This window comes from Marmota monax, unplaced genomic scaffold (genome assembly GCF_021218885.2).
Source record: "Marmota monax isolate L192 unplaced genomic scaffold, Marmota_monax_Labrador192_F-V1.1 WCK01_AAM20220418_F8-fsc00142, whole genome shotgun sequence".
In the NCBI taxonomy this organism is placed as follows: domain Eukaryota; kingdom Metazoa; phylum Chordata; class Mammalia; order Rodentia; family Sciuridae; genus Marmota; species Marmota monax.
Genome location: NW_026692025.1, coordinates 2,070,409 through 2,098,398, shown reverse-complemented (window position 1 = coordinate 2,098,398; position 27,990 = coordinate 2,070,409). Strand labels below are relative to the sequence as shown.

The 27,990-nt window shown below is 54.1% G+C and overlaps 1 protein-coding gene across 7 annotated transcripts in view; it reads left to right on the top strand.

The window, feature by feature from the left end:
- The first annotated feature begins 375 nt into the window (after positions 1 to 375).
- The window catches only part of Atp2b3 (ATPase plasma membrane Ca2+ transporting 3), a 68,674-nt gene continuing 41,059 nt past the window's right edge, over positions 376 to 27,990 (top strand). For 5 of the 7 annotated variants that reach the window (XM_046453257.2, XM_046453255.2, XM_046453256.2 and 2 more), the window contains exons 1-6: positions 376 to 552; positions 18,511 to 18,844; positions 24,639 to 24,836; positions 24,947 to 25,204; positions 25,639 to 25,764; positions 26,399 to 26,524. In XM_046453257.2, the coding sequence (XP_046309213.1) occupies positions 18,637 to 18,844; positions 24,639 to 24,836; positions 24,947 to 25,204; positions 25,639 to 25,764; positions 26,399 to 26,524 (916 nt within the window). In that variant the 5' untranslated portion in view covers positions 376 to 552; positions 18,511 to 18,636. The remainder of the gene's footprint in view (positions 553 to 18,510; positions 18,845 to 24,638; positions 24,837 to 24,946; positions 25,205 to 25,638; positions 25,765 to 26,398; positions 26,525 to 27,990) is intronic. The other 2 variants (XM_046453260.2, XM_046453258.2) reach the window with 1 other exon arrangement.

The following is a 27,990-nucleotide window of genomic DNA, read 5'->3' as shown; positions in this document are numbered from 1 at the left end:
TTGCAGGTGGTGGTAAGCCCACCCCCCCCCCAGTTTCCAGCTGATCCCACCCCCACTGGGCCAGTGCCCTTTGGGGGGGCAATGTCAGGCTAGGAAGGACGGGCAACCACTCGCATCCTGGGGGCACAAGGGCACGCACTGGACGCGAGGCTCCAGAGCCCGGTGTCCCCTGCGCGGTGCACCGGTGCACCGCCCCCCGCGCCCGCTCCCTCCTCCCTTCTCCTCCTCCTCCTCCTCCTCCTCCTCCTCCTCCTCCTCCTCCTCTTCCACCGGCTCCCTCCCTCCCCCACCCTCTCCCTCCCTCCCTCCGCTCTCAGAGCTGCGGCTGGAGCCGAGCGCGCCGCGTCGCCCGCCGCCGCCGGTGCGGAGCGTGGGGAGCACTCGGCCGCAGCCGTCGCCCGCCGCGGAGGGTGCTGCTCCGCGCCGCTGGCCAGGCCGCCCTGTGCCCGGGCCTTTCCGTCCTTGGAGCGGATTGTTGCCCGCCGGGCGCCCGCCTAGAGCGACAGCACTCGCCAGAGCTGAGGCCGCGGTGGCGGCTGTGCCCATGCCCGGGTAAGTGGTGCCCAGGGCGCACGGGCGCAGGCGAGGTGGGCGCGGGCGGGGGCGGGAGGGCAGCCCAGCAGGTGGCGCGGCTGCAGGTGGGGGGACGCAGGTCTGCTGCTGAGGCACCTGCGCCCAACGTCAGGCCTGCGTGTCCTTGCCGCACCACGGCCGCGCGTCACCCCGGGGCCCCGGGGCTGGCAGGCAGCGCCCCACACCCGCACCTTGCGCCCCGCATCCCGCGCGCACGCGCATCTGCGTCTGGGGAACAAGGCCGCTGGGGGCTGCGGGCGAGGGCTCAGGGCGGGCACAGCCAGGGGCGCAGGGCCTGGGCCAGGAGCCCAGCCGGTGAGCACGCACCTTCCAGGAGCCTCGCGGCACCCCTCCCCCCGCCCCCCGCGCCCTCACACTGTGTCATCTTCCCCCTCACACGTTCCCACACTGTCCCCCTGCACGCCCACATAGCTACCCAGCCGACCCCGCTGCTGGCATGGACAGTGCCTAAGGCAGGCGGCCCCTGGCCACACTTGGGTAGTGCCTTCTCCATCCCTCCACGGAGGATTGTTTCCCCCCTTCTCACCTGTGTGACCTTGGCCAGAGGGCTTCTGCATAGGGGGCCTCAGTGTTCTGAAAAGTGAAAGCTCCAGGCGTAGGGTTCTGGAATTCTGAGCCGCTGGTGCAGCATCTCCAAAGCCTGGGGAGACCCACCCCTCTCTCTAGGACCTGGTCTCCTTCCTTCTGCTGGCTTACTGCAGGGCTTAGTGGCCTGACCAGCCAAGGAGGAGTGGAAGGTAGGGTGGGGGGCCTGATGCCTGGGCAGAGCAGCCCAGGAAGGAATCTTGGAGAATCCTGGGAGAGGTTTAGGAGAGAGTGTGCAAACACCACTTGCTGTCTTACCTGCTCCAAGGGCAGTCCCCTCCACGAGATGCTTGCCACTTCCTGGGCTGGGTGGGGGAGTGAAGCCACCCCATCTTTCACAGATGAGGCCTTGGGGCTCTGACCTAAAGTGAGCTCCTGCCTGTTGCAGGATTAGTCCAGCCTGTCCCTAGCTGGCTCCCATCTTCATCTCCCCTGGCTCCCTACAAGGACTTGAGCATCGGCTTGGAAGGTGCCCCCTGCACCTACTCCTCTCACTTAATCCACTAGCATTGCAACCCTCAAGCACAGTCATGACCTCTCCCTAATCTATGAGCATCTTAAGGCAGGGGCTTTCTCTTAACCTGCATGGGCTGCTCAAGTGCCCAGCACAGGCCTGGCAGAGTGGGCAGTAGTTTTCATATGGCACATACATGACCTTGACCTCACTGAATCTGTAGACTCACCAGAGAATAAAGGCAAGGCCTGTATTTTTGTCCCCATTCTTCAGATGAGATGCTTGAAGCCCCAAGAGGGGTGGGAACTCAGCAGTGCATTGAGCACATGGGTGGAGGCCCCTTCTGTCTTGAGCAGGTGGCTGGGGACACTCCCGTGGACTTGGTGGGGAGGTATCCTAATAAGAAGCCAATCCCCTTCCTGAGCACCTACTACAGCCGAGCGTGGTTCTAAACATGTTCTTGGACCTCCATCTGAGTCTCACCTCAACCATATGTGTGAGCTGCTGTTCTCACCGGCCCCCTTTTCACAGATGGGGGAATCAAGGCCAGGCGGCTTGTGAAGAGAGCTAGGATGCAGAGGAGAGGCTGGGAGGCTGCCCAGGTCCCTAAGGGACTTGGCGTAGCAGAAGGACCAAGGGTGATATTACCCCTTGAGTTTGCATCTGAAGAGTGAGCCAGTCGAAAGGGGCTGGGCTTTGTGGTCCCAGACCATTGATTGTCCCTGCTACTAGCCTCCAGGAGGGGGAGGGCCAAGGACACAGCTAGTCTTGATCAGATCAACCTGGTGCATGCCCAGCACTGCCAGGTGGTTTGAGTGAAGGGGCAGGCATGCTCTGGCACAGAACAGGGGGGAAGGCAGGCAGATGGAAGTGGGACGGGCGTGGGAGGGGGCTCTGCACACAACCAGAAGGAGAGCCAGTCCTTTGGGGAAGGAAGCCCCCAAGGCTGAACGTGCTAGGGAGCACTCCAACAGCAGGCAGCGGAGATGCTGTAGCCAGCCCCAGGGGCAATAAGGGGAAGAGGAGGCTTGTAGGAGGCATCTTGGGCTCTAGTGACAGGATCTCTGGGGTTTGGTGCCAGCTCTGTGCCTGATGGTCTTTGTGACCTTGGCCAAGTCCCTTCCCTGCTCCAGATCTAGAGACAGTGGAGGTGTGCCCTGCGGACTCTGCACTGACATTTCAGGATTTGGAGCTGGAGCTTTGGAGTGAGGCTGAATCCTTCCCAACCAAGCGGGAGAGGCCAGGTCTGGGAATCAGTGAGCACTCTCTAGTCCAGTCCAGACATGCAGCTGGAGGGTGCTGGGGTCAGCTGCAGAGGCCTCTCTGAGCATGACTTGTAGAGAGGGGCCCCACGCTTCCTGGTAGGGGACAAGAGTGCCCCCGGGCCCCAGGGCTTCTGAGAGCTGAGCTCAAATGGGACTCTTGGAGCCAGCACAGTCAGACCCAGCTTCCTCTGGACATTTGCACCTCCTCCCCCACCTCATAGAGCAAGTCATCAGCACACCTGTACTCCCTTTTGATCTTATACTTATGGCTCATATATTTCATTGATGGCTGCTATCTGCATCAGAGTTTACCCATAACGTAATGTCAATAATGACAGTAATAATAACAGCAGTCACCTTGTGCCATACTGGTTTAAGTTTTTCACAAACATCTCCTCACTTAATTGAAACAATAATCAAATGAAGCAAGTGTTGGTATTATCCGCATTTTACAGCTGGTCACATGAGACCCAGAGAAGTTAGAGAGTTTAGGTAATTTGCTCAAGGTCGCACAGTCAGTAGGTGATAAAGTCAGGATTGCAACATAGCAGTTGGGCCCCTGAGTCTGCTCCCTGCCTGTAGCCACTTGTTCTCTAGAAGTGTGCTAAACTTGGCAGAAGGGGGCATTATGCACTCGCTGGAGCTGAATGTCCAAGGAACCCTGCTGGGGTGAGGCTAGGGATTCTTTTGAAAACCTTGCAGCTCAGAAGCTGAAATACCAGCATCCCCACCCCTATCTTCCCACTGAAAGATCAAAGGTGATTTCTACCCATCCCAAAGTAAGCTCCTATGACCTCTTCAGGGCACCCCTAAGAAGTAGCAGTTCATAGATGGGGACCTGGGCTGTGACACGAGGCAGATCTTCAATCTAAGCACCCATGAGCCCCACCAGTGCCATCCCCAGCAACACCCCAGGCTAAGCATGGCAGGCAGAGATCTGGGCCACACAGATGGCTCCTCCCTGTCCCCTGTCATTTCCCAGCTCCTCACTGTACTTCTCTTCCCTGCCCTGGCTAGGCTGGCAGAAGCCAGGCCAACCGTGCCTGGCTGGAAAGCCCTCCCCTGCCTGAGCACCTTCTGTTGGGTGGGTGGTGCTGGCAGTGGGCCCGGAAGCAGCCTGGGGAGAAGGGTCTGAGCCACACATCACCAGGACAGAGGGAAGAAGGCTCTCAGATCTAGGGGATTTTGGGCATCTGGACAGCGCAAGGTTGAGAAGGGGATAAGTCCAAGGTCACAAAGCTGAGTAGATGGCAAAACCCAAACCAGAGCCACAGGGCATGGACAAAAACATTGAGGCTCAGGGGCTCTTGGGGCTGGTGGGAGGACTCTCTGTGAGCACAAGTGGTTTCCAGAGACTTAGGTCCAAATCCAAGTTGTGCAAAGAGGTCTTGAGTCTGCTTCTGTTGTGCTGAGGTGGGTCCCTCAGCTCAAATGAGTTCTTCCTTGAGCCTGTGGACTTAAGGCACTTTCTAGAGCTGCATTGTCCTATGTAGTAGCTATAGCCACAAGTCAGTCACAACTTAAAGTAAAATTACAAATTTTGTTCCTTAGTTGCATGACCATATTTCAAGTGCTCAGTATCCACAGTGGCCAGTGGCCACCATATGGGATGGTGCAGGTAGAGAATTTTCCAAAATGTACTATCTATGTCACCACTTCAGTGAAAATGAAGGGTTGATTCCTCCCATGGATCTTGAAGTCACCCTCAAGGCCACTCTCCTGTGGCATATGGTCACTGGTGGTCTGAATTTGGCCAGCCCCCATGGTCAGGCTCCCCTAGGTAATCACCCAGAAGAGAAGCCCTCAAGGAATTCTGGGTGCTCATGGGCATTTGAAAAAGTGTCCTGTGATTGGCCAGGCTCTGATCTGAGCACTTGACAACTGGGGGAAACAAGGTGCTTGGGTAAGTTGCCTTTCAGAATGAATGTACCCCTCATCAGAATGTGGCCTGCCATGCCAGGGTCCACATCATATGGGTGTGATGACCACTGGGGATTCTGGCCCTTAGTCATTCAACCATATTTATAGGGGCCCATGCCCTGTGTTAGTTCTGTGTATACAATGGAAAGGAAAAGGAAAATGTACTTCCTGCAGCAAAGGAAGTACACTTTGCTAAGTGTTCATCTATGGCAACCAAATACAAGTGCTGGGGTCAGAAGGATGCGTTGAGACCTTGAGGCCAGGCAGCGTCTTCCAGGGCTCAGGCCCCCACAGCACCCTCACTGGCCCAACAACCCAGATTCAGCCAGACAGTCCTGACCCCTTACTCCTCAATGGCCACATATGGCTGGTGCCTGCCATATCAGACAGTACTGAGACCTTGCACAGATCCTGAAGCCACTCCCCCCGTGGCACCTTGAAAGGGAGTAGGTGAAGGAGTTGCAGATGCCTCAGGGCAGCCCGCCCATCCCCTGGGGAGTCTGGGGCTGGCGGGAGGACTCTCTGTGAGAGTCAGTAGAGCCAGCTTGTTGGCATCAAGATCCAGAGTTGTGCTCCCCAAGGGCTGGCCCAGATGCCCAGACACCCATGGAGAGGGAGGCATCCTTCCAGGCACAGCCTGACAGGCCATAGGGATGCCAGGCCTGGCTTCAAGCTGACTCCAGCAGTCCTCCCATGTCCAGCTTGGTCCTGATTAGGTCCTGCCATGTACCCAACATGCTGCCAGAGCCTGAGAAAGAGCAGGGAAGAGTTAGGGCTGGGGTGCAGCCTCAGAAGCGGCCCAGGTCACCCCCACCCCCAGATGGGCAAGGCAATGTTTTTTAAAAAATAATGTTGATTTCTTCCTATTAAAAATAGGAAGCATTATAAAAATAATACTTTTACTGGAAATAGTGGCACATGCCCATAATCCCAGACACTAAGGAAGTAAAACAAGAAGATTCCAAGTTCAATGCCAGCCTGGGCAACATCGTGAGACTCTAGCTCAAAATAAAAAATAAAAAGGACTGGGGATATAGCTCTGTGATAAAACACCCTGGGTTCAATAGGCAGCACCAAAAATATTAATAATAATGATGGTGATGCTCTTAACATGCATGCTCTTTATAGAATACTCACACAGAGACGTCAAAAACATAGAACCTCCCCCAGTCCAATCCCCAAAATGTAAGCTACTGTTTTCATTTTATTGAACTTGTTTCTGCTCCCTTTTCTTTGCATAACCTATTTATTTTCACATTACTGTAATTATACCATGGGCTCAATTGTGTAATCTAGTTTTTACTTCACATAAGCATTTTCTTTATTAATATAATCCCTTCCTAAAAGAACATTTTTTTCAAAATGGATATAGTTTAATTATAGTTTAATTTTTAAAAGATTATGAAAGCAGTAAGTACTTATTGCAAAAATGAAGAATGAACTTGAGTCGTGCAATGAAGAAACTCCAAATGATCACTCACTCATTTGACAGTTATTTATCAAGCACCCAGGCTACATCAGGGCAGTTCTCAGTAATTACAATTTTTAATGGCTGAATAGTATTCTCTCAAGAGATCCTAATTCACTTAATTATTTGGCTATTTTTGGAAATCCAGGCAGTCAAATTTGTTTCGCCCTTATACACAAGGCTCTGCTAAGCATCTTGGTGCGGAACGCTCACCCTGTCCTGAGGAGAGTACCCAGACACAAGACTGTTCTGCCAAGTCACTATCCAAAGGGGCTGTTTGAGTGTGCCAGAAGGACTCGCGTATGCACCCTTGCCAGCATTAGGTATTACAATCAAATAACCTGCCATAAGTATCTAGGTCAGCAAATATCTCCTTTAGTTTGTGTTTCTTTAATTGCAAGTGACAGTGAGCATTTTTCCATGTTTATAAATTATATCTTTTCTTTTAAGTGAATTACCTGTTCCTATACCCAATTTACTGATGACTTAGTGTTTCTCCTTTGGGGTTGAATGAACTGTAGACATGAAAAATAGCAACAATTTAATATCTTTGTTGCCAAAAAAAAAGTTTAACCTCTTTGTTCTTTGACTTTTCTCTCAGGTAAAAGGTAAACATTTTTTGTCACAATGTCTTGTGGTTTCTTCCATTGCTTCTGGGCTTACAAAATCCCTTATGGAAATTTGTGCGCTTTCCACCTGTGTGTGTGCATATGTCTGTGTGTAGTTTGCATCTTTAAGATGTTTAAATCTTTAACCCAGCAGTCAGCAACTTCTTTTGCAAGGGCCAGACAGTAAATATTTTCTATTTTGTGGGCCACATGGTCACTGACTCAAGGACTAGACTCTGCCTGAAAGCATGAAAGTAGCCACAGATAATAAGATACATAAATGAATGTGTGTGGCTGTGTGCCAATAAAACTTTATTCACAAGCACACTTGGCTGCTGGATTAGGCCTTTGGGCTGTAGTTGCCAAACTGTTTAACTCAAAGGAGATTTGTGTTGGGGAAGTATGAGGTGAAGGAGGTAAGGTGTGTCCTTTGCCACTTGTCCCCATTTCCTTAATCAAATTAGTCGTCTCCTGGAGGAAGGTCCCCCTTCCTCCCTCCTCCCAAAATCAAGCACTCTGGACATCTTTGGAGTTCCTGAGCAGCAGGAACTCCAAAGTGTCCCCACAGGGCCAGGTGGCAGCTGGCTCGGCAGACCCCGTGTGTTTGCCCAGAGTAGGTAGGACAGGCAGAGGTGTTGGCCTCTTTGCTCCTCTTTTAGGGAGGTGCTGAATGAAGGTGTTTGAAAAAGAACTGCCACATCTTCTTTATTCGACTCACCTGGGAACCGTCAGTCCCTGGACTATCTCAACACTCTGAGTTCTTTGCACTCTGGCATTTTTGACACAAACCTGAAACCGGGTTAAGACATGCAGAGTGGCAGGCTTGTTGCTGAACCAACATTTGCACGGATGGCTGGCCAGGGGCATGATGGTGGCACAGGGCATGAAAGAGAGGGGAGGAGTTTTTTCTCCAGATTAGACCAGCCCTGCCGAAACCACTGATGCCCTCAGAGCACAGCAGGACAATATAGCTAGCCCCACTTCCCTGGCAAGGCAAGGGTTCTGAGCCATACCCCAGGCCTCTGATTGCCTCGCCAGTTACAGGGGACCTTGCCTACCTGCTCTCCTATGGGCCTCAGCTACATTTCTCTTGGGAGAATCCAAAACCAGACATACCATATTTGGGTGTGGAGTCACAGGCCTGGGTGGGATGGCTGTGACCCAGAGGTAGCTGGTCTGGGTTCCTCTGGCTCCTGGGGTCTCTGAATACTGCTGTAAGTGGGAGGCAGAGTCTGTCCTCTGTGCCCCTCCCACCCAGCCTAGTCTCCCTCACAGCCTGGGACTCATCTGCCCACAACTCAGTGACCAGCAGTTGGGCCTTTGCTCTTAGAGACCTCTGCCCTGAAGAGCAGATCAAAAGTGTCTCCCTGTAATGTGTCCTTTGGAGCGAAGGGTAAGAGTGGGCTGCCCTAGAGGCTGCTGCCCAGGATCCCTATCCTGACAGCCCCCAGAGAGACCCACATGGCTGCACTTGTAGGTGAGACAGGGTGGCAGGAGAGGGTCCAGGCAGGGCCAGGGACTGTCTCCTGTGGCCCTGCCACTCTCCCTAGGAGGAGGAAACAGCTCCACAGCGCTATCATCAAAGGTGAGGCTAGGGTGGCAGGTCAGGGTTTCCCCCAGAGGAGTGTACAAGGTATATGTGCTGTAAAGAGGACCCTCTAGTGTTCTCATCCACAGTCCTTGCTGCACTCTCTTCCAGCTTCCCAGAGAGGAGACTTTTGTAGCCACTTCATGACCCACTAACTCCCCCCAAGCTCTTGGCCTCATACATCATCTGCTCATGAGCACACAGAGGCTGGCAAGGGAATCTAGGAGAGGGATGAAGCTGGGTATGTGATGGGCTGTGGGGCTTGCTCAGGGAAGCACTCAGACCCCACATTGGTGTTTCATCATGACATGAGATGGAGCCCCCCAACCCTAGTCCTTCTGGGTACCCCAGACCCTGCATGAGCTTTGTGGTGCAAAGCTCAGTCTGTGTGATTCAGATGGCATCCAGACCCTTGGCGACCTTCAGGTCTTGCCATTGCAGCCAGTTGGGGTTGGCAAGGATGCTGGAGCAGGTCCTGGTAGCCTTTCAGGTGACCCTCCCTGGGCTGCAGCTTCTGAGGCATCCTCTTTCGGGGGCGTTGTTGGCCACTGGCTCTTCCTCTGTTGCTGCATTTGACAGCGGGCATCTGGCCTTGGTTAGCCTGGAGAAGTGGCACCAAGGCTTTGTTGTGCTAGTTCTTTGTGTCTGGGTCACAGAAGGGCAGCAAGACTTGTCTCCCATCTTTAGCCTGAACTGGACTTTTCTGTCTCCACTCCCTGCCTTACTCATCCCCTTCCAAGAGTACCATGGTCAAGGACTTTTCTAAGGGCTCAGAGTGGCCTGGTACCAGGGAAAGTGAGCTTCCAGACCCCCATCCTGTGTGCTCAGAGTTCCATATAGTTCACCTAGTGAATTCTTTCTCTACTTTGTGTTGACTTTCTACCATCAGTCAGGTCACAAAAGGGACACAAAGAGGCTAATTTGCAATCAGTTGGAGAGAGCTGGGGGCTCACACAGCTCTAGCCCCTGACCTTATCTCCAATGAATGCCCCCAGCCTGTCCTCTCAGACCTCAGACTGTTTCCAGAAAACAGCAATCACCTCCCCCTACCACACATACCAGGCTCACTCTGGGCCCTGTGGAGCCCAGGCTCCCAGAGGACCCAAGTGTGAACTGGTAGTCTCTTAACTAGTCACTGCCTGTCCTGACTGGAAGGACTTAGCCTATGGCCTGCAGCCCCCATGGCCTCCACCTGTCTGTAATTTCCTTAATTACGTGTTTACTTGGCGGCTTCCGTCCTTGGAGCTGACTGTGGGATCAGAAGCTGGCAGGGGCAAACACCGTGGTACCTCGGACAGAGCTGGGGACACTTGGGTACCTCTTATCCTAGCCACGTGTTCTCTGGCTTTGAAAGGCCAGAGGACAGGGACCTGGCCCTCTTAGAGCCAGACACAAGATCTTGGCCCCTTTGTGAGCTGGCGTCTTCCACAGAGGCCAGCCACAGTGTTCCTGGGTCCCCTTGCCTCTCCGGAGAGCACAGACTGGCCAGGGCACCTCTGCCATCAGGGCAGGAGAGGCGTGGGGCCAGCGTGTGCGGAGCGCGTGCGGGGGCGGGGCACAGGGCTGGCTTGGTCTCCTGCTGCAATGCAGCTGTCTGCCCGCACAGCTCGCTGTAATTGGGTAATTAGTGTCATGACGCTTCCTGCCCATCAGCTTCTCCAGCTCCTGCTCCCTCGCTCTCCCTTTCTCTAGCTCCCGCCTTCCCTGGCAGAAAACAAATGAACGTTCGTTCGCTCCTTCTGCATGGAGTCACGGCCCCAGTAATGAGACTTCAAGACCCCAGCCTGAGTGGGGCTTCCAACTTTCCTCTGGGGCCCAGGGCCACCCAGCACTGTGAGGGCCACCTGTGTGGGAGTTTTGACTTCTCCCTGTCCTAGGTAGCCCAGAGTGAATAAATAGAATGTTCTAGCCTCACGGATGGAACCTGGCTCTGCCCTATGAACTCTGGGATTCGACTGGTCTAGGATTCAGAGCAGGCAGAGGGAGGGGAAGGTACAATGAGGTGACCCAGAAGGGATCACATGGCCAGGCTTCTCTGACTCCAGCGCCTGCACTCCCAAGCCCTGAGGTTTATAGGAACAGATTTCCTGTCCAGTCACTTTATTGAACTCTTTTTTAATTGGTTCTAATCATGTGTTCATTGCTTTCTGGGATTTTCGGGGCAGTTACTTGGCAGAGGAACCGCATAGAATCCTCTGCAGCCAGACCACCTGAGTTTACCTCAGCCTCTGCTCCTTGCTGCCTGTATGTCCTTGAGTAAACCTCTTAACCTTTCTGTGCCTCGCCTGCTTCAGCTCTACAGTGGGCATAATCATTCATTGCCATAGAGGCCTAGTGTAGTGCTGCCCTGGGCTTCAGGGCAGACAGAGGGAGGGGATGATGGGGTGACCCCAGGAGGGGAAGCAGGACAGGACTAATGGACTCAACAAAGAGCACTGTCATGGCTGGTCGTTCTAGGACACGCCTGTAATCCTAGCTTCTTGGGGGGCTGAGGCAGGAGATCACAAGTTCAAGGCCAGCCTCAGAAACTTAGTAAGACCCTGCCTCAAGATAAAATTAAAAAGGGTTAGGGATGTGGCTCAGTGGTAGGAAGCTTCCCTAGAATACACAAGGTGCTGGATTCAATCCACAGTAAACCCCACCCAAAGAGCACTGTCATGGTTCCTTTTCCTGGAGGCTCACACCACCCTGTACACAGAGCAAAGTGCCTGGTGAGGCTTCTTTGGTTTTTGTATTGTAGTAAAATACACCACTTAGGCAGATAGTCCAGTGACACAAAACTCATTCTCATCACTGTGCAAGCATCTGCACCATCCCTCTCCAGACTGGGTTCATCTTACCAAACCGAAACTCTAGTGCCCCTTCCCCCAGCCCCTGGCACCCACTATTCTACTATCAGTCTCTGTGATTTTGGCTATTTTAGGGACTTCCTAGGAAAGCAGAGTCAGGCAGTATCTGTCCTTTTAAGCCTGGCTCTTTTTGCTGAGCCTTATATCTTCAAGGGGCATGTGCATTGTGAAGTGTCAGAATCCCCTTCCTTTTTAAGGCTGAATGATATTCCATGGTATGAATACACAGAGTGTGTTTGTCCATTGATCTATCCCTGGACACCGTAATGCTGCTGTGAACGTGGCTGTCCAAGTATCTGTTCAAGTCTCTGCTTTCACTTCTTTTAGGGATGTCCCTAGAAGTAGCACTGCTGGAGGCTGTGGTAATTCGATGTTTAATTTTTTCAGGAACTGCCATACGGCTTTACACAGTGACTGCATCATTTAACATTCTATGGTGGGGCTTTCTTTTTTTATGATGGAACTTATTTTAACTGAAGAATTCGGGGCCTCCTCAGAGCCTCTGAAGGCAGACAAATGCATGGTCTCAAGCTTGGCTGGGCACTAGATATCCTTGGGGATAGCTTCCCACACTACCCCTTCAGGATGGGCAGCTCTGGGCCCAGGATCCTGTATTTTTAAAGTTCTCCAAAGACGGGAGGGGCCTATGCAGGGCTGGCATGGACTGTTCTAGATAAGACTGAAGTGCTTGGCCATCCATTAGATGTTTACCTACCCAAAAGCAGGGGTGGAATTGGGTAATGTCCCTGTCTCTGTCACCTCCAGGAATCTAGACTTAGGTTTCTCTGGATTCCAGAATCTTGCTTGGCTGGACCCTTGGTAGCAGGGACTCTGGACTCTGTGCATGTGTCTTGGTACTCGGTGTGCAGGGCCCCTGTAGGGTGGCTGGCCAGCCCCTAGTGGATCTGCCAGGTGCCCTTGTTGTGCTTGCAGGTCCCCAAGGGACTGCCTTGCAGGGGCAGAGCTTTAGGTAGGTGGGTGTGTGTGTGAGTGGGGTGGGGGCACTATGGTGGCAGTTGACCCTTTTCTGTTGTTATTGTTTTTGCCTAAAGCTGTTCCCTGCTCAAGAGCCACTTGGCATGTGCACAGATTGTACCAGGAACGGGGGAGGAAGGAACGGAGCAGCAGGGGGCGGGGGAGCCTGTCCCTTTAAATCTGTTTTCTCGGTTTTATTTCCTTCTCTTCTCCCATCCTCCTCCCTCCACCAGTGCAAGTGGTGGGGCTGCGAGGGCCCAGAAGCTGCAGTGACGGTGCCTCTGAAATATTAATGAGGCTGTTCTCTGCCTGGCTCCTTCCCTCCCCCCTCCTGGGCTGCATGCAGGCCTTGTCCTTGGAACCCTCCTTGCCCCTCCTTGGTGGTCACCAAGGTGCAGCAGGCAGAGGGGAGGGGATGGGGTAGGCAGGAGGGAGGGGGCCTTTGGAGGGGAAGGGATGTCAAGGGTTAAAGGAGTTTCCCTTGGGGTACACAGGCCAAGTCTGTACCTGTCCTGACCACACCAGGTCCAGGAGAAGGCAGGGCAGTTACTAGTCAGGGTCCCCTCCTCCCATACCTTCTCTCCAGTTGCTCCCTACCTGGTTTCCAAAGCCCACTCCAGTCTGCAGGTGTGCTGCTGAGCCAGGCAGTGGGGAGGCTCTGGATGTGTGACTATGGGGCCTGGGGCTGGGCATCTAGCTGTCCCTCGGGCTTGCTCTTTCTCTCTCCATTCCATGGGGCCAGGTTCACATTAGAGGTGCCTGGAGGTGGAGGGAAGCTGGGACTGTTATTTCAAGGAATCCCCGTGTGAGTCACACAGCTGAGTGATGGGCACTTCTGGAAGGCAAGCCTTACTTGGTGGGTCTGCAGGCAGATGCTGATGGGCAGTTAAGGAGGGCTCGTGGTAGAGGGCATGTGCCTGGCAGCCTCCTAGGCCTTCATCTCTTGCCTGTGAACCTGCTCTGCTTCTGCTTCCTTCACATCTCAGGGCCATGTCGTCCTGGGCCTGGCTCTGGCATCAGGACAGTGGAAAGCCCCAGGTAGCAGAATCTGACCATTTACTTCAGGCATCCTCCCTGTGGACTAGTGCAGGGGTGGGATGTTCTTGTTGGTGAGGACCCAGTGACTACAGAGCAATCTGGGGCTGGGACTTCCTGGCTTCTATCTCATGCTGGTGCCTAGCTCCTCGACCCCAGGGGAGGCAGCAGCTTTTGGTGGCAAATGCCCATTATGGGCATGGGGATACATGCCCCCACGAACTTGGCTGGTGCCAAGCAGGGCTGGCCCTGGGGCTGTTTCTAGACTTGAGAATGGGATGAATTCTAATGCATTTTTGAGCTCTGACTTGGGGATGGTGGTGGACTTCCTCCCACCATTCACTGTCCCCTCTGAAGGTGAGGCCAGACACCCCACACAGAGCAGGTGGTCAGGGAATACAGCCTGGGTCTGCTGGAAAAGTTGCTCAGGGTGTCCCATCCTGGGTGGCTGTGACTCACTTCAGGCCACATTGAAGGCACTGCCAAACAGGAACCTGAAGTTCGGCATCTGTGACCCTCAGGCAGCCTCAGTTTCCCTGTGTGCTATGGGTGTCTGTGTGTCTTCTATGAGGGCTGTATGTAGGCATTGGCAGGTGCTAAGATCCCATGGACACTGGCAGCTCAAAAGTCCATGTTGAGAGTGAGATCACAAGAGGGGAGGCTGGGGACAAAGGTGTCCCTCACTTGGGAACTTTACAGCTCCCTGGAGGGCAGCCCAGGACTTTAGGGGAGTCTAAGGGGATTAAATCAGAGGAACTAGGAGGTTCCCCAAAGCCTCATTAGAGATGGTCAGAGAAAGACATCACAGGAGGGACCCCAGGGTTTTGGGTTAGGGATGTGCACTGTTTTGCCCTGAGGGGGAGGTGAAGGTGTCTGGGCCCCATGAGGGAAGATTGTAGAATGCATTTAGGTGATGGGTCTGGACTTAGGTTACATCTTTCAACAATCCTCTGAGGTAGCAACCTGTTGACAGTCACATAGTGAGGGTGAGGTAGGCTAGGGAACCCAATACAGGTCTCTGTCACTCCACCCCATGATGCTGGCCAATTTGTGCCAGGATGGAGCAAGTGCCGGAAGGTCCCAGTGCCCCTCTGTGGAAGTTCTCAATTCAATTAAGCCAATTAAGGTCTGAAAGATGAAAGAGCCCAGAAATGGTACGTTCCCTGCCCTTTTGGTGCCTACAGGCCGTTCTCGGCAACCAGCCCAGGCCGGAAACTCTGTCAGGTCTGCAGAACTGATAGGCCTGGTCACTTCTGTTCTTGGCCATTTCAGTGATGCCTGTTGTCCTTATTCAAACTGATGGAGGCCATTTCTCAGGTTTACAGAGACCTAGAGAAAGAAGAGTATATGCTGTTTGCTCTCTATGGTAGCCAACAGTTACTCAAACCTGGACCTCACCTTGACTGATGGCTCCTAGCCCATGGCCTGTTAAGTTCATAAAGACAAGGTGGGTAAATGTGACTGCCCATCCCAATCTGCCTTACCGCCATTCACTCATTCCTCCAGCCCTGTCCCCAGCTAGGGCTGACCACACAGTAGACTTCCTGCCGACTCAATAACCACCCATTTCAAAGAGCTAATGATTTGGAAAGTGGGAGAAACAGAGTCACCAAGTATTGGTGCCAAGCAGAGCAAAATAGGAATGGCCATGGGATTCTAAACTCTGCAGCAATCAATTTTGGCTGGAGTATTAACTGGCAGAGATGTTTTGGAGAATGTTCCACCGGAATTGTGAGTAAAAAAAAAAATTCATTGGAGATCAGCAGGTGGGGATGGGAGAGAAAGGTGTGTGCTCAAGTCTCAGAGCAGTGCAACTGTGGCAGAGTGAGCAGTGGCCATAGGTAGGCCAAAGTGGGGCACAGTGAACAGGCAGGGTGTGGGGGCAGGAAAGGATCCAGAAGGTGCTTTGAAGGAAGTAGGCCCTTTACTTGATGGAACTGGGGAAATGAAACAGGGAGCATGGCAGGACCAACATGTTTTGTTCTAGAATGATGGTGCCTGAATAGGGGAAGATGGTGGCTCAGAGCAGCATGGTGACCAGTTGCCTGATAGGGCAGAATCTCTCTGGCTGCAGGGAGGGGACACAGCTTGACCTCATCAGAAGCTCTGGCCTTGCCTTTCTGTTTGGTGTCCTTACCATGAATCACCACTGGCCTGGTCAGCCACAGTGAAGACAGTACACCAGTCAGGAGCTTCTCAAGGACCTGGTGTGGCTCTGCCTGGGCCACTACTGCTGCTTAATTGAGGGCATGACCACACTGGGCAGCAGGGGCAGGGAGTGGAAGGGTAGACCTAGCCTGGTCAGAGGAGGGAGAAGTACAAGACTGAGTAAAGGCCCCATACCTGGGTAACTGTGCCTGTGGCCTGCAGGTACTTGCTCTGAAGAACAGGAATTTCTGTTGGGCTCATGCACCACCCAAGAGCCCACCCACTCAATGTACCATTCACTCTGTCCCCTGCCCCGTGTCCTGTAGGTACTCTACAACCTCCTCTACTCCTCCAAGTGTGTGAAGAGGCTGAAAAAATGAATGTGCTCCAAAGGAACAAAATCATCCATCTTTCCTTTTAGAAACTGCCCATGTAGTGTCCCTAGGCAGCTCAGTTGGGGACATTGGCTGGAGCCTCCAATACACATGGGCCCTATTGTTTGGGTCTCTCACAGCAGCCCTTCCTGCCTGGGGCCTAGGAAGCTAGCTCACAGGGGTTTTGTATTGGTGTAAGCCAGTGCCTGTGTGGTTGAACCAGACCTGTCTATTCCTCAGTCTAGCAGCCAGCAGGCTGGAGGTGGCAGGGGTGGGGAACAGCCCAAACCTTACAGATGCTGTGTACTAAGGTTGTATGGGGCACCTGGAGCTCAGCTCAGAGAAGGGAGAGGAGAAGGCACACCTGGCAGACAGAGGCATTGTCCTAAGCCAAGGTTCCAGGGCAGGGGTAGGTGGAGGCAACCTGAAGACAAGGAGTGCAGGTATCAGTTGAAAGCAGCCATCGCTGCCTTGAGCTGTCAGAGGCAGCAGATCCAGCTTCCTCTGGCACAGCAATTTCCCTTGGTCAAACCCTAGTTTCCTTCACTGACAAAAAGGAGAGTGGTTACTGCCACCACCTTCTAGGTGGCTGGGGGTGTTCACAGGGCACCCCCGGAAAGAGCCCACCAGGGGCTGCCTGGCTTCCTGTACTCACATTGCTTGCCCCGGATATTCTTGAGCTCAGGGCTCACCTCTGCTGCTCAGTCAAGCAGAAGGGCCTCAGCCCCTCCCCCCACCCTTCCTGAAACCCCGTGGCTCTTGGCTCTTGAGCCTGACCTTATCTCTGTCACCCTGCTTGTTATGTGCCTACAATGCAGAGAAGGAATTAGCTTAGTCTCGTAGACCCTCTGCCCCCACTTACACATGCCCTTGCTGGGCACACATAGATGCTCAGTAAATATGCGTCAGACGATTGGCTGGAGGAATGGGTGGGAAAGAGGTGTGTGGGAAAGGGGGAGGATGGTGCAGGCATGTGTCCGTCATGTTCCCACATCATCCGGAACTGAAGGCTTCTCCTCATGGCCAGTGTCTAGAAAGTTAACACCAGGTGTCCAAACCTTTCAGTTGGGGATCACTTGGGATAGGCATTTTCTGAAGCAGATCCCCTGACCTGTGGCTTCTTTTGGATTTCTCTTGTATGGGCTGGGGGCCCATGCTGGAATAGCTCATTGTTTCCCAGAAACTCTGGTCTTCTCCCATGAGGGCTGTGGTACATCACATAGGGGCTAGTAGGATCATAGGATTGTAGACTGCTGGGCTGTAAGAGGCAGGAGCTGTCCTGAGAGCAAAGGCCATGAACTTGCCCCACTCCCTTGCCTTCTCAAGGGCCTTTTTGCCTGTTTTTCAGGGGTCTATCATCCTGGGTGGTTCTAGATCAGAAAACTGGAGCTTCCCCAAAGGTGAGGTCTGGCCCAACTGAACCTTGTCACCAGGGGGGGGGGGGACTCTGCTGATGTCAAAGCCAAGGCCATGTGCACTGGACTAGTTCAGTTCCAGGAGGATGTATCACATGACCTTGGGGTATGTGCCCTCTTATGTGCAGGCTTCTAGGAAGAAGATATAGGAAAAGTGAAGTCAGGGAGGGCTGTGACCCAGCCGAGGAAGGAGGCAAGCCCAGGACAGCCCAGTGTTCTCACCAGCAGTTCCTTGGCTGAGGAGAGGGGCACTGGTGTATAGGGGACAGTGTGAGGGATGACAGCCTCATGCTGCTCTCAAAGGGGGGAATGGTGTGCAGCCTGGCAGTGGCCTGGCTGCTTTGAGTGTGGAAGAGCCCAGCTCCTTACTGTGTCCTCAGGAGGGAAGCGTGTTGGACGGGTATGGATAGCACTGTGCTGGGGGCAGGGTGTTGGCAGTCACCAGTGACCTGTGGCTGCTCTGGCCTTTTTCCCATGTGCCTTTTCCTGGTCACTTCCCCTTTACTTCCTTTGTCCCTTCCCTCTCTCCCTCCCTTCCCTTTTCCCACCTTCTCTCTCTCCTTCCCCCTCATCTCCCCTCTCTGCCTCCCTCCCTCTGGGCTTCCTCCTTTCATCCCTCCTGGCCCCCAGGTACCCTCAGGGCTACAGAAGTACCTTGTGCACTAAGCCTTGACCTCGAGCCCAGCTGTCCCCGTCCATGGCTGGGCCTACTCTCAGGAGCCTTGCACAGCCCCAGGCCTGAAACTGAGTCACTGAGGCTGCACCAGAAGACCACCGGGATTTATAGCATGCCAGCTGCACCGGGCGAGTCTTAATCAGGCAAGAGCAGGGAGTGAGATGGGGGGACAGGCAAGGAGTTGACCATGGGGCGCAAATAGTTTACCCATACTAGGCAGGACTGGCCACTGTCAATCCCAATGCACTGCCTCAGATGGGTTTCCAAATGGATTTGGGGACAACAGCCTCTGTGCCCCGGCTGGCCAGTGCTGTTGTCAGGAAGGTCCCTGACAGGAGGCACTGACACTTCTTCCATCCTTACCTGGGCAAGCCCTCCCAGCTCTGGGTGCTCACAGTGGGCAGAACTGGGGGTGGCCTGGAGGGTGGGGCCTTGCAGGGCATGAGGGTCCCTGATGCAGCCTGGCTTATACAGAGTAAAGATTTATAGAGTATGTTCTGGAAGACTGGACCTTAGTTCTGTCTCAACCCTTGGCTTCTTCTCACCTCCTCCCCAGGTGTCCACACTAAACCACTTTCCCACCATCACTGCACCTTGCCTGGCCACTGGGACTGCAGGTGGCCACCTATTCCCATCTGTGGCTGAGCTGAGGCTACTTCTGTGAGAAGGCCCGACAGATAGGATGGGCGATATGGCCAACAGTTCCATCGAATTCCACCCCAAGCCCCAGCAGCAGCGGGAGGCCCCCCATGCAGGCGGCTTTGGGTGCACATTGGCTGAGCTGCGCACCCTCATGGAGCTCCGAGGGGCTGAGGCACTACAGAAGATCCAGGAAGCCTACGGGGATGTCAGTGGGCTTTGCAGGAGGCTGAAGACCTCACCCACAGAGGGTAAGTCCCTCTGGCTGGGTGGGGCCACAGGGGAGACTGGGGACACAGGGCCTACTTACTCCTGAGGATGTGATCAAGGGATCCATGTGCCCCTGCAGCACTTCGTAGAGGGGCTCTGTGGAGGGGAGGCCCACGTGACCCTTGAGGAAACCAAGACCAGGACCCTGAAAGTGCCCTCCCCTTGAGCAGGAGACACCGTGCAGGAGGTGCTGTTGTCCTTGAGTAACCTGAGTCCTAATGTGTGTGTGTGGCCTGACCCCCTCATCTACAACCCCATAATCAGCTCTTCTCCACCTGTAGAGTGAAAGGGACAGATAAGAACAGTATGAGGTGTACACACACAGGCCAAGGGCCCCAAACTGCATCCCAGAAAATCCCTTCCAAGGAATGAGGCAGGGCTAGGTGGCTCCTAGTTGATAGAGGAGGAAACACAGCCCCTAACTGCATTTTGGAGGATTCCCTGTATGCTCATCTCTAATGTTCAGTTAAGGGAGCCAGAATAGGTGGGAGGGGTGTAGGGTACAAGTCTTCGGGGACTCAGGTTGCAAGGGGATTCACCCTGGGAGAGAGGAATGGCCTAAGGATGGCACAGGGCTATTGGAGTCTGGTGGGAAGGGATGGCCAAAGCTAGGGCACAGTAGGCCCATAATGCTGATTGGAAGCGACAGTGGTCACAGGCAGTCCCAGAGAGGCAGTGCCACAGTGAGCCTCTAGGAAGCCTAGTGAGCATCCTCTAGAAGAGTCTGGGATAGAGACCTGACTGCCATCTTGGAACCCCACCTCCCCTTGCGGGAGACAAAGCTCTGTCATTCCCTGTGTGGCCTGCCTCAGCCCTGCTGGGGTCTGCCACGAGGCAGGGACCACCCAGGAGCCAGGCACAGCCCCATATTCCAGGAGCTGGAGCACTTTCTGGTCCAGCTGGCACTGGGCTGGCAGGGTTGCCAGGGCTAGCCCAGCCCAATGCCAGGCCTGCTCCCCAGCCAGCACTGATTGATTTCATCAGCTGCCTGTCTCAGTGGCGGCACCTTGGCCCACCCAGTGCTGCTATCCCTGGCTGTCACCCTAGGTTCCTCCTACTTTCTGGCACCCCTGACCCATCCATCACCAGGCGCTGCCCACTCTAGTTTATAAATCAATCTCTTGACGCATTCCCTCCTGACCATTGCCTCTACTCTGGTCTAGGCATGGCCCATCACTTTCAGCCTCCTTGCTCTGCCCTCACCCCCCACTCAGACTTTAGGGCACAAATAGGATCCTGGTGCTCTGATCTCACCCTAGCTGGGCTTCAGAAAGCTCACTCTGTCTTCATGGGCCCAGGGGAAAAGCAGAGGTAGAAGGAAGGAAGCCCATAGGGCAGGTGAGGAATTCCATGGTGGAGTGGCCTCCCTGGGCCACCTAGGTCTCCCTGTACCCATGGACACCCTGTCCCACCTACCGCACGCACCAGCCTGGAGCAGCATGCTATCAGGGCAGATGGCTGGGCTCTGTGCCAAAGGATCTCATTCCTTCCCTCCTCCTTGCCCACCCCCCTGAGGACTTGGGGCCTCAGAGGAGGCCAGGGTGGAGGGCCATTTAGCCACAAGGGCTCTGGCCTCTCCCAGATCAAAGGAAGCAGATGGGCTTCAGCTGGCAGCTCTTCCCTCTGCCCGTCAGGCCTTGTTAAATATTTAAAATGTCAAGGCCCCTGGGAACCTTCCTGATTCTGCCACAGAGCTCAGGATCTTGCCTGGTGTCTGAGGAGGGGGTGGGTGTAAAGAAGGGCAGGTGTGCAGGTGGGTGGCCCAGCCCCTGACATGCTTCTGAGCACCTGTGTCCCTGTAGCCCCAATGGAGGGAGCCACGAGGCCTGGCTCTTCTTCCTGCAGAATGAAGCAGCCTGAGAACCAGTCCCTCCTCACAAGCTGCTCAGGCTTCAGCTGTCTGATGCTAGGAGCAGGTGTCTCTCACTCCCCTTGTCCCCTCAGCCAGGCCATGAGCCACAGGAAAGCATGAAGTTTTCAGTAGGCCTACTGGATTGGCCAAAAGTTCTCACCCAGGCTCAACTGCTCATTCCAAATCAGAGACAGTGGCCTGAGCTGTAGGAGGGGCTGGCTCCACATCAACCCCCTGGCAGGGTGGGAAGATGTGGGGGTGCCAGGAGGGGCTTTATGGGGAGGAGGGAGGCCAGATAGGTGTGTGGAATGTTGGGAGAGAGGGATTGTGACTACTGGCAATCAGCGTATCAATCCACTGCCTTCTCAGTCTTTGTAGGGATCCAAGAGGCTTCCAGAACCTGTCCTGAAGAAAGCTGCTCATGTTTGTCAGAGAACCTCAGTGATAGACTTTCTAGGGCCCCATGCCCTCCCCTGTCTGGTCTCCACAGGCAGTCATGGGAAGGAGGGGGCAGATTAGCTGAGAGCCAACACGATGTGGTCCTAATCCAATTCTGATGGCATCTGGCCTCTGCTCTGGGCAGACGGCCCATCTGTGTCCATGCCAACCAGCAGGCCCCTGCCCCCATGCCCTGGACCCAGGCTGCCCTAGGGCCTGCTGGGCAGGCATGTGCTCAGAACCAGAGGGGCCTCAGCTGCCTCCACCCCCCACCACAATGAGTATTGTGGCAGCAGCGGCAGCTGTTAGGACCCCCAATCCCACAGGAAAGGGGCCAGTCTGAGGGCAGCTGCTGGTTTCAGGCAATGGGAGAGAATTGCTGCAGTAGCAAGGGCAAATCAAGGCCAAGGGCAAGGTGGGGGAAGGGGAAGGGACCTCCAGGAAAGGGGCTCAAGGGCCCACTGCCCTTGGGGACAATCCAGGCATGTGCATCAGGACAGCAGGAGGCAGACTCACATGGTGCTTTGGGGACCTACAGGCTTCAGGGGACTTTGGTCTCACTCTGGAAGCTCCAGGCCAGGAGCAGTAGAAACCCCAGGTATGTGGGAGGCTCCTGCTGCCTTCCTGGGGCATCTCTCATAGTTCCTATAGGTAAAGAAGATAAGGCCCTGTCCAGAGTGATGGACATGTCTCTCAGCTAAATCCCTGGCCTCAGCCCCCTACCCTACCCAGTCCGCTACCCTGGCACCACAGAAGCTGAGGTCTGGATTTTCTCCCAGACGTCCTACTGGAGAAGCTGCAAGCCTTCTGAAAGAGGCCTTTGGCCCTGGCAGAAATCTGAGCCACCAGCTGGGCCCAGGCACCATGAGGCCATGAGAAGAAAGGCAGGGACAGCTGTGGCCCTTCTGAGTGGGAAGGACACTGTGTGGCCATCGCCTAGCTGGGTGGATGTGCCAAGGCTGTGTAGGCTGCGGCTTTTGCTCTTGTTGGCCCTTCCATCTCGAATGGGCCTCACCCTGCCCCTTTGCATAAGCCCCATCGTCAGCACTTCTTGTTCTCGAGTCATCTGGGGCTGAGCCTTCCCAAGCTCACTGCCCAGTGAGGGCCCCATGGACCGGATGGCCCTTCTGCTCACCTCCTGTCCATGCAGCAGGTGGCAGGAGTTAACGCCAGCCACTCTGGGCCAGGAGCCATAAGCTGCTGTCTGTCCACCAGGTGTCACTGTGGGGTTGGGCACTTTGGGGGCGCAGCACTGACGATTTGTGGGAACTCAAGGAGGGGCTGGATCAGCCTGGACTGAGAATCCTGAGGGCTAAAGGCAGGGGGTTGAATCATCTTACCTGCCTACCTCTGAATAGGTGTGCAGGCTCAGAGGCCCATGGCTTGGATGCCAAGCCTAAATGGGCCCGAGGAGATTGTGTATCCCAGCCCACAAGAACTTGCTCAGGGTGTGGAGGTAGCCTGAAGGGCTCTAGAGCCATGAGTGGAGTACCTCTGAGCCCCTGGGCCTACATCAATTAAGGAGCTTCAGCTGCTTAGGACTAAAGGGGTCCCCCACCAGAACTGGTTCCCTCCCCTCAGTGTCCTTTGCCTGCTGATAATGTGCCATTATCACAAATAACTGATGATCTCCCAGCATCCCCACCTCTTGTCTTTAGGGATGATGGATGACAATTGGACTAGGAAAGGTAGCTGTCATTGTGAAGCCAAGGCCAATTGTGGGGCTTCTAAGAAAACTAAACGTGGCTCTGCCCATAATTCAAGTCTCCATGTGTGCACACAGCCTCCCAGTTCTAGAGGAGGCAGTGGGAGTCCACGTCCTACCCCTTAACCTGGGCTTAAGGTTGGCACTACAGCCAGGCTCTGGGAGAGGTGTTGTGAATGAGGCAGCTGTCTCCTTGCACACCTCATGGGCACCAGGTCCTTGCTTAGCCTCTCACCATTCCTGTGTCCTGGAAGCTCAACATCTGGGAGGCTCCCTCAACCTGACCTGGCCTGTAGTCAAGAACTCCGACTTGGAGCTGGGGTTGTGGCTCAGTGGCAAAGCAGTTGCCTGGCATATGTGAGGCACTGGGTTCGATTCTCAGCACTGCATATAAATAAATAGACAAAATAAAGGCCCATTTTTTAAAAAAAAAAAAGGAATCTCTTTAGGAAAAAAAAGAATTCTAACTCATGGACTCAGACCCCTTTTCATCTCCAGCCTCGTCTGCCTCATTGAGACTGTGATGGGCAGGGCACCTTCCTCCCAAATGATAAGCTCCCCACCCATCCCAGCCCAGGGGCCCAGGTCCCCAGGCATGGCTGAGCATATGATGCTGCCCACCATGGTGAGGTCAAGCAAGGCTTTACCACTGGGACTCTGGCTTTGCTTCTCCCCTGTCCACCCTGTCCCTCAACCTGGTTTCCTGGGTCTCTCTCTTCATAAGCCACTATTGGTCCCCCTGTCTGCACCCAAGAACTTGCATCTCCCACTAGCTCTCATATTCCCCCTCTCTGTTCCTTTCCTAAGAAACTTCTGGAAATCAGGCTTCCACTCCCTGTTTCCAGTGGCTGTTCTGTCCTCCTCAGCAGTTGTGGTTCCAGAGATTCCCATGTCCCTGGGCCCTGGCTGTGCATGTGCTCCTGGTTGCCTCCACGCCCTGCTCCCTTTCAAGTTAGGCTGCGAGACCTTACATTCTCTGGGACCAGCAGACCATGGGAGTAGGGTTATGGCCAAGGCCCATTGGCTTTTCTGCTCTTAGGATGTCCATGACCCAAAAGCACATTTTCATCTTATAGACCTATGTGGGGCCCAGTGACTAGTCTGCTCTGAAGAAGACAGGGAATCCATGTTTGGAGCTAGAGAGATCTTTCCTGACAGGAAGAAAGCCCTACTTCAGAAAGGGTTCTGGTAACTTCTTTGGCATCCAGTTGAAACCAGGCTAATGTCACCCACACCCTTTTGACTGGTAACCTTCCCAAGAACCCACTGAAGCTATCTGGATTCTTACTTTTCCTAGGGAGCTGCTTGCTGCTCTCTTTTATTCCTGTTTCTGGGAAACCCTGGTCCATACTAGGCCCTAATGGGCCCCTCTGTGCTTTTCACTTGTTAGGCCTTAACCGTCAGTTTCTTGCAAAGCCCCACTCAGAGACATTTTGGATGGAGCACAAAACAGCTTTACTCATGTGTGTATCAGGAGGAAGTTGTAGCCCCTCTGCCTGGCCCTGCATCCCTTCCTTAGACTGGGTTTTCTCAAGCTAGCTGTGGAGAGCCACACACTCACTCCCACGTGCTTGGCCCCAAAGGTCTGCAGAAAGGCTCATGGTGCCATGTCTGCACAGTTCCTGCCTTCCACAACCATAGAGTCTAGAGGGAGAGGCAGCCCAGCCAGAGACCCCCAAAGCAGCAGGTCAGGCAGGGCCTCTTGGGGGTTCCTAGGACTAAAGCTGGCCTTCTCATCCTTTCCCTCTGTGCTTCTACTGCCCTCCTGGGAATTGTGCAGGACTGGCGGACAGCACCAACGACTTGGAGAAGCGCAGGCAGATCTATGGGCAGAACTTTATCCCTCCCAAGCAGCCCAAGACCTTCTTGCAGCTGGTGTGGGAGGCCCTGCAGGATGTGACCCTCATCATCCTGGAGGTGGCCGCCATCGTCTCCCTGGGCCTCTCCTTCTATGCACCTCCTGGAGAGGAGAGTGAAGGTGAGGGGAAGGGCTCTGGGCTGGAAGGAGTGGAGGCAGGGTCCTAAGATGTCCCACCTGGGCTTGGCTCTGTAACTTCTTTTCCTCTTCCCTTCTCTCCTTGGGCAAAGCCTGCGGGAATGTATCAGGTGGGGCAGAAGATGAGGGGGAGGCTGAGGCTGGCTGGATCGAAGGGGCCGCCATCCTGCTGTCTGTCATCTGTGTGGTGCTTGTCACGGCCTTTAATGACTGGAGCAAGGAGAAGCAGTTTCGAGGCCTGCAGAGCCGCATTGAGCAGGAGCAGAAGTTCACAGTCATCCGGAATGGGCAGCTCCTCCAGGTCCCTGTGGCTGCACTGGTGGTGGGGGACATCGCTCAGGTCAAGTATGGTGAGTGTGCCAATCTTCACCCACCCCACCAAGGAAGCCTGACTCCCATTTCCAAGAAGCATGGGCCACAGGACACCCCCGTGCAGGCTGTCCCCAGTACACAGGTGCTTTCACCCACAGGGGGCGTGAGGCAGCATGGAAAGGGAATATTAGAGATGTAATCACACCCCAAGAAGCAGACTGTTTCCACAGCCCCCCACTACTGCAGGAGGGAAATGTTGACCCTATCCGCTGCAAGCTGGACAACATGGCTAGTTGTGGGTGGTTCCCTCCCCCACAAAGGAGGAGACTGAAAGAAGAGGGATTTCGACTCCTTTGACCACCTGGCTCATCATGTCTAGAGGGACCTTTCCTGGGAGAGCCGGGAGGAGGTGGTGGGGAGAAAGGTCCCCTGGACCCACAGCCTCTGGTTCTGGCTCGGGGTGGACCTGTAGGAGACCTGCTGCCTGCCGATGGCGTGCTCATCCAGGGAAACGACCTGAAGATCGATGAGAGCTCTCTGACAGGCGAGTCGGATCATGTGCGCAAGTCAGCTGACAAAGACCCTATGCTGCTTTCAGGTAAGGGCTGCCTTCCCAACCAGCCCACTGAAGTCAGCAGATTGGAAGCCATTTGTCCCAATATCCCCATTGAAGCCATTTGCCAGACTCACCTCAAGAGGGCAATTTCCCTAAATAGGTTTTCCAGTTAGGGGGTTTGAGGACTGCACCCATCACAAAGCCAGAGTGGGCCACTGGAGAACTGATGGTGGTACCTACAGCCACAGGGCTCCAAAAGACCCTTGGTAGTCCTGAATGGGGAGGAAATTTCATAGGGATCAAAGTAGCACTTCTCCCAAATCTAGACCTTCAAGGAGATCCAAAAGAGGCAAGTGTTCCTTTTCCAGAAGGTTCTGACTTAGCCTAGCATTTATCCCAAGGGGAAATGCAGTGTGAAACTGGACAGAAAGGCCAGAGCCCCCTGGTCAGAGCCCCCTGTGAATGGCTCACCCAGGCTTCTGCCAAGTACCTACCCCTCTGGGCCTATGGGTTTCCTCTGAGCCAGCTGAGGATTTCGGTCAATACAACTGTAGCAGCCTCTGAATGATGAGTTCTTGCCTCTGGGATTCCTTGGGAACCCTCATGTAGGCACTGAACATGTCTCTCACCAGGTGGTGCAAATCTCTGTCTCAGTCTCTCTGTATTGCTGTGTTAGGCACTCATGTCATGGAAGGTTCTGGAAGAATGGTGGTAACGGCCGTTGGTGTAAACTCCCAGACAGGCATTATCTTTACCTTGCTTGGAGCTGGTGGAGAGGAGGAGGAGAAAAAAGATAAGAAAGGTAAGGCAACCCTGACTTCTAGTTTCTAGTGCTGACAGGGACAGTGGGGCACTGTTCTTCTTTGTCTGCCTATCAGCAGTCTCCTGCTGGCCAGTCCCAGGCTCCCAGGAGATCCAGCCCTCAAAGGATGACAGGCTATGTCCTCTCTTCTGATTTTTCTTGGAAATCCTTCTTCTAGGGTTTTATCCCCCAAAGTCAGCAGGCCAGGGGCCCCTCCAAATCTGTGTAAGGGCAGCTTCCCTGGAATGGCTGCTTCCTGAAGGCTTTGGAATGCTCTGCCTGGACAGGAATGAGGTCAGAGGGACACAGGGCTAGACTCGTTGGCTTCACTGGATGCTCTAGGAGCTTAATGACCACCCTCAGGGTGCTCAGCCCTTATACCCTTAACAGTGAATACACAATAAAATGTCAAGAATCGGGGGTCAATACAACAGCCAGGGAAATAGGGGTCATGAACTCAGAGGTGGAGGACTCTTAAGCACAGCAAAGAAGACATAGTAGAAAGGATAGGATTTGTGAAAGGACATTCAGGATCACAGGATGCTGGGATGGGATAGGGGCGGGACCAGATCATAATGGGTGATGGCCCTTGTCCTAGGGACAGCAGTGTCAAAGGACAAATAACTTCAGAGAGCTCAGCTCCATAGTGGTCGTATCCTCCCTAGCACAGAGCTAGTCTGCTGCCCTGCAAGCGTGGCCAGAGTCTCCTTTGGTCCTCAGAGAGAAAGAAAAGATTCCCCTGTGGTTCCTTTGCAGAATCCTGGCCTCTTGCTCTGTCCCTTAAATGTTGGTGTCCTTCACTGCTGGGTCCTAGGCTCTTCCTCTTTGAACATAAACAGACCCCCTCCAACCCCTACCAGGACCTTTTATCCCACTCTCTTCAGCACCAATAGGCTGTGCAACTTAGTGGCTAGAGCTTCTTTGAGGAGGGGTACCCTGATGGGCCCTAAGGGGGAGCAGCAGCCACCATGCCCAATGTCTCCCCTCTCCTTGCCTCATTGACTCCCTATGAGTCAACCCAGTCTGTTGGGCGTACTCCAAAAGTGCCCCCTGTCCACTTGCTGCCATTTGCCTTTTTAAAAAATATTTATTTTTTAGTTGTAGTTGGACACAATACCTTTATTTTGTTTATTTATTCTTATGCGGTGCTGAGGATTGAACTGAGGGCCTTGCACATGCTAGGCGAGCACTCTACTGCTGAGCCACAACCCCAGCCCTGCCCTATAGTCTCTCCTTCCTTTGGGCCCTCACAACCCCAGGGCTTCTAGCAGTGCCTGCCCTTGTTGTGCTGTGTTATCATCTTACTGTCATCCTATGTCTATGGGTGTCTCTTTCCCCTCCACCTCAGATATCTCCCTTACCTCTGAACTATCCTCAGCCTCCACAGGAGCCCTGGACAGAGGCCCCAATCTATGTTCCACTTCTGGATAGAAGGAGGATCTTGCCATGCTTTTGGGGGATCCCAG